Source organism: Melospiza georgiana, chromosome Z, assembly GCF_028018845.1.
Source record: "Melospiza georgiana isolate bMelGeo1 chromosome Z, bMelGeo1.pri, whole genome shotgun sequence".
Lineage (NCBI taxonomy): Eukaryota > Metazoa > Chordata > Aves > Passeriformes > Passerellidae > Melospiza > Melospiza georgiana.
In genome coordinates this window covers 39816670-39827810 of record NC_080465.1, presented here as the reverse complement: position 1 = coordinate 39827810, position 11141 = coordinate 39816670, and the positions used below count along the sequence as shown (strand labels likewise).

The 11141-nt window shown below is 50.9% G+C and overlaps 1 protein-coding gene across 1 annotated transcript; it reads left to right on the top strand.

Annotated features, from left to right (window-relative positions):
- Positions 1-2538: 2538 nt before the first annotated feature.
- On the top strand, positions 2539-10538 carry DMRT3 (doublesex and mab-3 related transcription factor 3). Its single transcript, XM_058044091.1, has 2 exons — positions 2539-2977; positions 9574-10538. The coding sequence occupies exons 1-2, from the start codon at positions 2539-2541 to the stop codon at positions 10536-10538; spliced, it is 1404 nt and encodes a 467-aa protein (XP_057900074.1).
- The last annotated feature ends 603 nt before the right edge of the window (positions 10539-11141 follow it).

The window sequence follows — 11141 nt, the reverse complement described above, 5'->3', positions numbered from 1 at the left end:
GGCCCCGCGGCCGGCCCGGCCCGCCCGGCAGGGATGCGGCTCACGGCGGGTTCCAGCGGCTGGGCAGCAGCGCCGAGTCTTCGGGATGGCCCTACATCGAAAAGTCACGAAATGCCAGGGGATTCGGGCCGGTTTCCAGCCCGTCTCCCGTCCTGCCTGGTCGGCAGGGGTTCTTTGGCCCTTCGGCTGAGCCTGTCTTTTCCGCTAAATGTTATTTGCAGCATATGTTTCGCACATTCATTCTCTTTCGGTCTATTATTCCGGGCGCTAACTGCTAACACCTCATTGTCACCTTGAAATTTCCTCTGCTATTTTGCAATTAAAAGCTTAATAGCCCTGGAAACGGAGTTCATGTGGCGCAGTTTACCATCGCCACTTCGTCTGAAAAGCTTTCTGCTGGGATCCCATTATGTGCTTGAATAAACCTTTTCGGCGAGCAGAAATAGGAACCGGGCTTGTCAGGTGTTGGGTTACAATGGACTTTCAGGCAGGGGACGTTTTGCTAACACAAATACGAATCTGGCCCTACGGATAGATGTTGTCAAATACTAGGACATGGAAACCATTCCCATCAAATATGAGAAAAGGATTACAGTATTATATCAAACTGGGTATTTCAGCCTAAACTCCCGATGTGCAGCCAAGCGAGAGAGGGGCCCCGGTCCTCCGCCAACCTACCGCCGCGCTGGGCACCTGGGCTCGGGATCTGGCAGCGCCCGGCCGGCTGAGGCGCCCCGCAGGACCCTCTCAAGCTGGAGGGGAAGTAGGGCTTTCCACCATGATCCCCACCGCCGCAGGCAGCTGCATCCCGTTTCTTCGTTTAGAGGAAACGGATTTCCAAGCGTGGGTGCGCATCGTCTTACGTAATTTTGTGATAGTTGAATGGGTGGTTCGCTTCTTTTACTTCCCTCGATGGGGACTCCCGAGTGTGCAAGAGGCCCCACGGGGAAGGCCAGTTGCGAGCTGCAGGGTTCAGTGCATGCACTCCTGCGGCAAAAAAAATTATGTTCTACTAGCAGTGACAGAAAATGCACTGTTCTCCTTATCTGATCTGATCCGATTCACCTCCCTGGTGCGATTTACAGGTGGAGTGCTCATCCTCCTCACACCCCGCGCACAGCCCGGGGGAGAAAGATCACGCGCAATCACTTTTCCTCTAGAAGTAGAAAAGTAACGAGGAAAGAGCCTAGTAATGAAATACCACGCAAATACTTTCGTAGCATACACTGTGCCTTTTATTCTCTCCGGCGAAATACTTCCGGAGTTTTAAATCTGATTTCGTTATTACGTAGCCTCGCTAAAACCTTTATTTCGTGTAGCGGTTATGGTGGAAAGATGCCTGGGAAGAGCAAGGGAGGTCTTGAGGCAACGAAAGGGGTCCGGGTCCAAGCAGCAGCCCCTGCCCGCCCGCGGACGCTACGCCGCGGGCAGATGAACGCTTATAATTTGTTTCCTCTCAGCCAAAATGCATATAACTTTTTTGGGTTTTTTCCACCAATATATTACATTTTGATTCAACGTCCTCGCTGCCACACGGGAAATATCCGTGTTTCAGCGAGAAACCCCTCCGCGTACGGAAATACAGAACCCTACAAGTCTGCCGCTTCAGACATTATCGTTTAGGTTTCAAGCAACCTGACTTGCCGTGAATTTCACATTCCTTTCTATGGCCCCCGCTTGGTTTGGGTAGCTGTCTTGCCGCAGGATGCAGGAGAGGCAGCGGAGCCCACCGGGGCAGGTGCCTGCGGCGGCTCTCCAGCCCCGCGGCGCGACCCCGATTCCGCCCAGTTGTTGTGGGCAGCTCCTGGTCCCGGACAGCTCCTGCTCCGAGCATCTTTTTACGGCTGCAAAACTTCGGCAAAACTTTGGCAAAACTTTGATCTCGACCCTGCGCCACTACCTCGCGCCGCCGGGACACAGGCGGCAGCAGCCAAACACCGTGCCGCCGAGCCCAGCGGGCTTTCGAGGCGGGGCCGGCGCAGAGCCCGGAGAAACCTCCTAGACCCCGCTCATCTCTCAGCCCCGGGTGCCTTCGGGGCGTGAGCCGTGAGGGGCCAGGGCGTGGGTAGCAGCAGCCGGGGATCCGGTCTGCTCAGAGACGAACCCCTTCTGCACGGCACGGGCATCGCCGCCGCCCCGACGGCGGGGAAGGGACCCCCCCCCTCTCTCCCTCCCTCCCTCTCTCCCTCCCTCTCTCCCTCTCTCCCTCTCTCCCTCTATCTTTCTCTCCCTCCATTCCCCTGTCGGCGCCGGGGAAGGAGGGCGGCGAGGGGCGGGAGGGGGGCGGGGGCGGTCGGAGGGGCTCTGGGCTCAGCGGGGCGGCGCGGGCAGCGGCAGTGGCAGTGGCGCTCCGGCCGGCGGCCGCGCTCTGCCCGCCCGTGCCACCGCGGCGGGCGGTGCCTCTCCCCGCCGGCCTGGGCCTGAGCCGCGCCCCCCGCAGAGCCCGCGGGCAGAGCCGCCGCCTCCATCGCACCGGCCTCCGCCCGCCCTCGCTGAGGCCTTCTCCACGCCGGAGCCGACCGGGCTCCTCCCGCGGGCATGAACGGCTATGGCTCCCCGTACCTCTACATGGGCGGCCCGGTGTCGCAGCCGCCGCGGGCTCCGCTGCAGCGGACGCCGAAGTGCGCCCGGTGCCGCAACCACGGCGTGCTGTCCTGGCTGAAGGGCCACAAGCGCTATTGCCGCTTCAAGGACTGCACCTGCGAGAAGTGCATCCTCATCATCGAGAGGCAGCGGGTGATGGCCGCGCAGGTGGCGCTCCGCCGGCAGCAGGCCAACGAAAGCCTGGAGAGCCTCCTCCCGGACTCCCTGCGCTCCCTCCCCGGGCCGCCGGGCAGCACCGAGCCCCCCACGCCGCCGCCGGGGCCGTCGCCCTGCGCCGCGCCGCCGCGGACCCCCGCCGAGCTGGCCGCCGCCGCCGCCCTTCGCTGGGCCGCCGAGCCGCCCCCCGCGCTCCCGGGGCCGCTCCCCAAGGCAGGTGAGGCCGGGCCGGCACCGCGCTACCGGGGCAGGAGGGAAAGGGAGGGCTGGGATCCCGGCTCTCGCTTCTGGGGAATGGGGCCGGAACGAGTGAAAAAGCTTTCCCTTTCACCCGACGGGCTCCGTGGGAAGGGAACGGAGAGGAATTCCGTCGGGTACACTTTGTCACTCTTAAAAAGCATGGAGCCGCAAAGCGACCGGCCCGCTCGCCAGCCAGAATCGCGTCCACCGAGACGAGTAGAGGGGACCCGCAAAGGTCGCGGCTGCCAAGCGGCTCCCCGACGTGCCGCTTCTGGGCCCGTTCCTCAGGTCCGCCGGGAAGGGGCCGCCTCCCGCGTGGATCACAGCAGTGTGTCTTCCTGCTTCTCCCGGTCTCTCTCCCGGAGTCGCGGTCCGGCTCCCCGGGCATCGGGCTGCGGGACCTCGTCCGGGACAGGACCTGCACAGAGAGCCTCGGACCAAAAGCGGCGCCAGGAGCAGGGAGGCTTCTGCGAAGCTATGACGACCGGGGAAAGGGGAGTGTTGGCAGGGGATGAGCGGGGCAACCCAGCCCCACTGCGCAGGCCTGTCCCTGCGGGTCGCGTCCGGGGCAGCTTGTGAGGGAGAGGTGGGGGGTGCCGAAACTGCCGCCGGCAGTGGGCACCTTGTGAGCGCGACCTGTCCGTAATGCACCTTGCCGGAGGCAAAACTAACGCTCCGGAGCCGCAGTCGCGTTCCGTCCATTGTCTGTGCGGGAGCTGACAGTCTTTCACGATAGGGATGTTCGGCAGGCAGGCCGCTGCCAGCCCAGGGCGCTCCGCTGACGAGTTGTGACAGAATCTTACGCGGTGCCCCGGGACGAGAGGGGCGAGCCCGGTGCTGGGGCCCGTGTGGGCTGTAGGGCCGGTCCGGATACGGAGGCGTCCGCCAGGGCCCCAGCGTGGGGCTCTGCTCCTCCAGCACCGCAGCGGACACACACGGGGCCCGAGACGGCGACACGGCAGAGTCCGACGCTCTGGCGAGGATGCCGGTGGTTTGGGACCCGCTTCCCATTTTCCGGGCCTTGGTACCACCTGCCTGCCCTCCGGCAGCCCCCTCCCGCACATCTCGGCCCAGGGCCAGGCATGGGGGTCTCTCCCCAAATTCCCACTGGTCCTAGACGCTCTCCGCACAGGCAGCGGCGCCTGGCCGGGGCCCCCTCCCTGCGCGGAGGGAGCGGGGGATAAGCCCGATGGGGTGGCGAGAGAAGGGGAAAAACCCGCCTTGCTTCTTCGAGAAAATGAAAGTTCCCATCCGCCAGCACGATATAAATCTGCTGGATAGGAGCGATATTAACTTGCACGCTCAACTTTCCTTCACTCTGATGTATGAACTTCCCGGTTTAAAAGATTACAGTAATCACGGGAGGAGAGTGTAAATCGAATCTGATAGCAATAACTTTTGGGGAAGGTCAGGCTCAAGTGAAATGTTACCAAGCAACAGGCATTTTCTTTGCAAAATACAATCAAAGTGTATTGATGAGAAATCCTTCCTTGCCAGCCAGTCAGCACTTTCTGATAATAGCTTTACGGAGCGAAAAAACAAACAAACAAACTACAGAACATAACGAAGATCTCCATAAATCAAGGCCGTCGGCGCTGCACCTGCCCCCGTTCCCGCCCGCGGTGAGGCCGGGCTGGGGGGACGGGGGCACGCCGGCACCACCGGGGAGCCTTTCTGGTCACTCAGATCTCACCCGCGTGTCCCCCGTCCCTGATTGTCACAGACGGGTTTTTCTCCCCACTTTTTATGAACATGAGAATGCATGAGAGCAAAGTGGAAGATGGTCTCCTTAGAGGTTCCTGCTGCCACCTTCCACCAGACGCTGTTTAACCACATGACTTGCTTATTTCCAGTTATCCTGCGTCCTCTGAGCGGCAGGCTTTTCTCTTTCCTCTCTTTCCATGAACTGTATTAAAATCGCCGTAAAAACAGAGGATAAACTTCCTGTCCACCCGGTTTCTAAAGCACACATGCAACCCCTTCCTCCCCGAGGACGTTATTCTCGTGAAAAGTTTTTCACTGCCAAAGGGAGCAGGTAAAATCAGATCTGTCTGCTTCAGTTCCTGCTACAGTCGGCCATTTCAGTGGGACAGTTGCGAAGTTCTGAAACTACCCTTGTTGCATTACCCTTGTTGCATCTGCCTCTGCTAACCTGGAATGATTCCTCCTTCTGATATCGTGCTCATGAACATTCTCTGCCCACAGGAGTGCGTGTTATATTTGTCTTAGTAGTAGTTACCAAGATTTGTAAATATAATGACTTATTCATTGTCTGATATTTTCAGTGCCAGCTTCTTAATGCAGTGCATCTGTCTCTGTGTTAATTTGAGAACTGTGTTTAGTCTCCTACAGAGTATTTAGATCTTCGAATATAGGGAAGAAAGTCTGAAGTCAAAGTAATTAAACCCAAAACCTAAACAAAGCCCTAACAACAAAATTAGCTAACAAACACCCCGCTTTCCAAACAGACAGCAAAAGTAAAAAAATCAAACCCAAAGAAAACAAAAAAGCCCCCACCAAAAGCATAGCCTTAGTTTTATGTGCAGTTATGCTAGTTCTGTATCAGCCTGCCCTAATAATACGACTAAGGGAAAAAGCAGGTACTTTCAAGATACAAGAAAATCTGTTCAGAAAAGAGCTGCCCTAAAAATCAAAGAACAAGCTGTTTTAACAGGAACTCAGCAGTGGGATATCGAAGAAGCAAATTTGAAATTTTGTTCCAAAATATTAGAACAAGTTTTCCAGACAAGTAATTAACTTAAACAGCTTTTCCCTCTCATCTATTTTACTTGTATTTGGCCGCTTTACAACATTTGACCCATGATTATTAATGTATAGATAGTCAAGAAGAATTGTGGTAAATATTGTGCTGAATTCGTATTGTATTTTACTGTAAATGCATGTACAGTTCTCCCACTGTTCTGTTTCATGCATATCTGCATTTGCCCTGCATCTCTGATCTGGGCTGGTGTCTCTCCCTGCATGTGTATTATTTGACGAATACTCCCCATCTTTTCTATCAGTAGGGAAATAGTTTCCCTAGTTTTCCATAGGAATCACAAATGCTGGATACTTAAATGCAGGCAATTTGAAATAGAAGTTGTTGGGGGAAAAAAAGCCTCAACACACACACACACACACACACACACACACACACACACACACACACGACAAAATAACCCCCCCATAAAAAACAAAACATAAAAATCCAACCCCAGAGCCACACAAAGAAACAACCCTCCCAAAATCAAAAACCAACAGAAAGACAAAACAAACACCGCCGCCCCCAAACCCCAAAATAAACAAACCAAACAAACACCGCCACCACCAGAAATACAGCAAAAATCCTCAGAGCTCACACAGGACAAAATATAACAACCAAAGGCCCAAAAACGTAAAAAATATCTGAGGACGAGATTTCATTCTTGAAACCGAGAATATCCTCATGTAAAACTTATGAATTATGAAAAGGAAAAAAGCTTTGGTAGAGAAGCAGTATGTTCTAAATACCAAATTATTTTTATACCTGAAAATACAAGCATTTGTAATTAATACATGCATATAATATTCCTAAAATTCAGTGTCCACATAGGGACATTTACAATGTATCTTCGCAATTTTTTGTTTATTTGACGATGACTATTTTGCATCTTCACAAATTTTTGTTTATTTGACGATGACTATTTTTGGGCCAGTTTTAAACGAATGACAAACCCGGTGGCGGCGGTTCCCACGAAGGGTTGGGGGCACTCCCCGGAGCACGCTGATCCTCCCCGAGCCTTCAGCGTGGCGGGAAGGGGGTGTTCAAAGCAGTTAAAGCGCAGCCCCCAGCGAGGGCAGCCCCAGGGCCGGCCAGGTGAGCCGCCGGCTGCCGTGCGACTTTAAAATCAACGAAATCTCGTTTTCCGGGTCTGTCCCCGGGAGTGTAGCAGCCCAGTGAGACGCGCCGCTGTGACCTGTGCTGTATGAGGAGACTGCCCCTGCGCTAAAGCTCAGCGTCTGTGCAGTCTGCTGATGGTAAAGAGGCAGAATTCAGTGGGATGAGTTTTCAGAATCTGATGAAAATTTTTTTAGGCAAGCCTCACAAGGATATTTTTAAGGATACAGTAAATGAATCTGAAATATCCTGAAAATAACATTTTGTAAGGATCAGGGAATATATTTGAGAAACCTCACCTGATCTGAGAGTGTTTGTTTGTTGGTTGGTTGGTTTTTTAAATTAACATATATTTTCTCCACAGCGTTACTTGCTCTCATCCCGTAAAGATACACTGTAAACGTGAGCATGAGGTAATTCTGAAATACTTTCTCCTTGCTTTCAGTCCGTTTGGTAATATGGTAATATAGTCACCCCAGTGCAATTTATTTATGTGAAAATTAAGGCTATCATCTTCCTTAAACAGCCTCTCTAACTCTGTCAAGATAGGGACAAGGTATTTTAATGTCCTCAGACTGCCCACTAAGCCTTGGACATATAAATATTCACCAAGATTTGTAATAAATGCATAGTGAAGGGATTAGAATGGAAAGGTAGCATGAGTCTCACGTTTTCTCAATAAAGGGTGAGCTATGCCAGTATCTTAGCACCTCCTCAAAAGGATGCACGTGCCAGTTTGCTATCGGCAAGCAATTTCTGCATTCTGCTTTGGCTGCTAATGCTGATTGATGCGCTGAACGTATGAGAAAGAGGAAATGTACATGGCCTCCTCACTAATATAGAACGTGCAGAGTTACTGCTTTCCTGTTTGCACTCAACAGGCAGCATAACCAGTGTAAAAAACAGTTCCCAAAATGGGTTATCCTGCTGAAAGGAGTGAGGTTTTTGTAAGAGCATCTGTACTCCTCAGCTACACACTTACCTTCCACAGCCCAAATTAGCAGCATCCCAAATCTCTTAGGATGGCTCATTGTTTCTGCCAGGCACAGCCATCCTCAAGAGGAGAATCTTCCTTTGCCATGCTCACACGCTGTCAGGCTGTGCTCTGCCAGGATCTCTTCTTTGTTTATAACTCCCACTGTGGTGAGCATAGTGGGTTCTTGCTCAGCTTAGGCTGGCTCAGACCCTGACTTCTTTCTCTCTATTGGATAAATTCCATTGAAAGTATTTTTTTCATGCTGATCTGTTAAATGTTAAACTTAGCCCACTAACTGATGAGAAGATGCCCTGCCTGTTCCTGCAGTGAGAGGAAGGCCGGAGATGGTGAGCAGTGAGGCTCAGGTGCTTGCACACCTCTAACAGGTTCCATCTCAGTTGGGCAGATGGGATCATCAGAACATTTTAGGAACCTTTGCTTGCTTCTTACAGTAACTTTATCTAGTTGGGGTATTTGTTAGGGGCTTGGAAAAATAGCTGTATTGTTTTTTGTGGATAGTCCTTCTCATTTGTGCATTCAAAAGCACTACCCTGTGTGGCTAAAGTAGACTGTCAGCCACAGCTTAGACAACAATCCTCTCTCCATGTATTGATGCTTCCCATGAATGTAAACACTGTGCTCGATGAGGAAAGCCAGCAGAAGTGTGTTCTTGGGAAATAACGATGTACAATCTCAAGCAAATACATTGATCCTTTTTTGCATAAGCAAGCATCCTTCCCTTCTGCTTGCTGACAAGCAGTCTTATTTCAAAGGGTTCCATACTCGGGTCAGGCATTACCAAAGAGTTTTGAGTGTCCATCTGGAGACAGCATGGTCAATGGGCTTGTTTTCAGCTCCATACTCAGTTCTCATCCTTCTTAGTTCAGTACACAGAAAGCAAGGTACCTGGAACAATTGCTAAGAGAGATTGTGAGGAATAATTCCTCCTCCTTGGAATTATTTAAAATTCAGCTAAGCAGCCACATGAGCAACCTACTCTTTGTCTAAGGTTGCTCCCAGTTTGAAGAGAATGTTGGACCAAATGCCTTCCAGATGTCTTCTCCAAACCAGACTTTTCTAGAATATCTGTTTAGATGGGACAAGGCATCAGACATCCTTAACGGTTTAAAGGAAAATTTGCGATTCTTGCTGTGGGAGGAACTGATTTCTGTGGGAGAGACCAGTTTCTTCAGAACCGGAGTACATTTATTTATTTATTTATTTGAAGACTTTTTAAACCTTTAGACTGTATTCATAGTGCAGAGGTTCCGTCAATGCTGTTGGAGCTGCAGAGGAATTTTCATTTCCTAAGTGCCCTCTTCATCTCGCAGACAATGAGATGGTGCTAGTGAGGATTATGATGTGAAAGTGCTGAAGTTCCTCTGAGAAATCTTGCAGTTGGGTGGTGTGTTACTGCCTTGTAACCAGTGAGAAAGGATAGATGTAGCACTTTTGATGCAGCAGAAAAATGATCACATTCTTTGCTTGCACATGGGAGAATGAGACAGAGTATGTCTAGATCAGATCACATTATCCTTTTCCAGATTTATTCTCATGACTTGTTGCAAAGATACCTTAATTTTGCAGGATCTCTGAGAAAAAAAGCACTTTTCCCCCCTTAGAGTCCTGGTCTGTTAAGTTTAAGAAGACAGCATCTTCAAATCTCTGTAAAAGCTTTTGGCCTCAGTTTTCTGTTAACTTCTCTGACTTCTCTTTGCAGACGTGAATGAGGAGCGGCTGGGTGATGCAAGTGGAGCAGACAATGCCGAGACCTACAGTGACAAAGACACAGACCAAAGGAGTTCCCCAGACATGAATAAAGCCAAAAGTTGTTTCAACCCTGACAGCCCTGAAATTGTTTCAGTGGATGAGGTTGGTTTTGGAGTTCAGAAAAATGGTGGGAGCACAGAGAACCGTCCAGAGAGCCCCAAGTACCACCCAGAGCAGAACCACCTCCTGATAGAAGGTCCTTCTGGGACAGTTTCTTTACCATTCAGTTTGAAAGCAAACAGACCCCCACTTGAAGTCTTGAAAAAGATTTTCCCTAACCAAAAGCCAGCTGTGCTAGAGTTGATCCTGAAGGGGTGTGGCGGTGACCTGGTGAGTGCTGTAGAGGTTCTCCTGTCCAGCCGGTCTTCAGTGGCCAGTGGAGAGAGAACTTCTGCAGAATCGGATGGTCTTGTTTTGCCTTCCAATGGCCATCTTTTTGAACACACACTGAGTTCCTATCCTATTTCATCTTCCAAGTGGTCTGTGGGCTCAGCATTTAGGGTTCCCGACACTCTGAGGTTCTCTGCTGATTCCAGTAATGTTGTGCCAAATCCTCTAGCCGTACCTTTGCAGCACCCCTTCCCTCAGCCACCACGCTACCCGCTGATGCTGAGGAACACTTTGGCAAGAAACCAGTCCAGCCCATTCCTGCCCAACGACGTCACCCTGTGGAACACCATGACATTGCAGCAGCAGTACCAGCTGCGGTCCCAGTACGTCAGTCCTTTCTCTGGCAACTCAGCCACTGTTTTCCGAAGCTCGCCTGTCCTTCCTTCCCGCTCGTCAGAAGATCCTAGGATTTCAATTCCTGATGACGGATGCCCAATTGTGTCTAAGCAACCAATTTACACAGAAGATGAATATGAGGACAGGTCTGATTCTTCAGACTCAAGAATACTCAACACGTCTTCTTAGACTGACGTTTGACATGTGACAGCTAAGCGATACTCACAGTGCAGCTGAACTACTGGTCCCTAAGAGGAGGGACATGTGCTCTACGAAACTCCTGCAATTGTATTCAAAAGTTGCTTGGTATTGTACTATAGCAATAAAGACATAACTTATTTAATTTCTTGCACTTCACTGGATAATGCCAAATAGCAATACTCTGGCTTTAGTGCTGAGTGTGTGTTGCAAAGGAAGACTTTATGGCTGCCAGTTATGGGACTCTAGAAGACTCATAATGGAAACAGAAGCCCAAGGTCTACTTTGTTCCTTAACTCAGAAAAATGGGGATGTTAAACTAGAATACTTGAATGCTGTTTTATAATTGAGAACTCCTCAGGACATAAGAAATCAAGCAAACATAGTTCAATTGCAAATGGACTAAAACAAGGACCTTATAGTCTTATGCCAGTGATCATCCTTGCAGTGAAAGAAAAGGCAGAAGAAAGAAATACACACATGCAACTAGCATGAGCTGCTTCTGTGCCGTTTGAGCTTGGACACTTTTCAGAGAAATATTATTAAGAGTTATTCTTTTCCCATGGCTAGGTCGAAATGTGTAATGTCAGTGTA

Bases quoted from the DNA above. Each gene is read 5' to 3' on its own strand.
- DMRT3 (XM_058044091.1), top strand. From the start codon at position 2,539: ATGAACGGCTATGGCTCCCCGTACCTCTACATGGGCGGCCCGGTGTCG. The intron at 2,978-9,573 runs GTGAGGCCGGGC...TTCTCTTTGCAG, and splicing joins GGGGCCGCTCCCCAAGGCAG to ACGTGAATGAGGAGCGGCTG.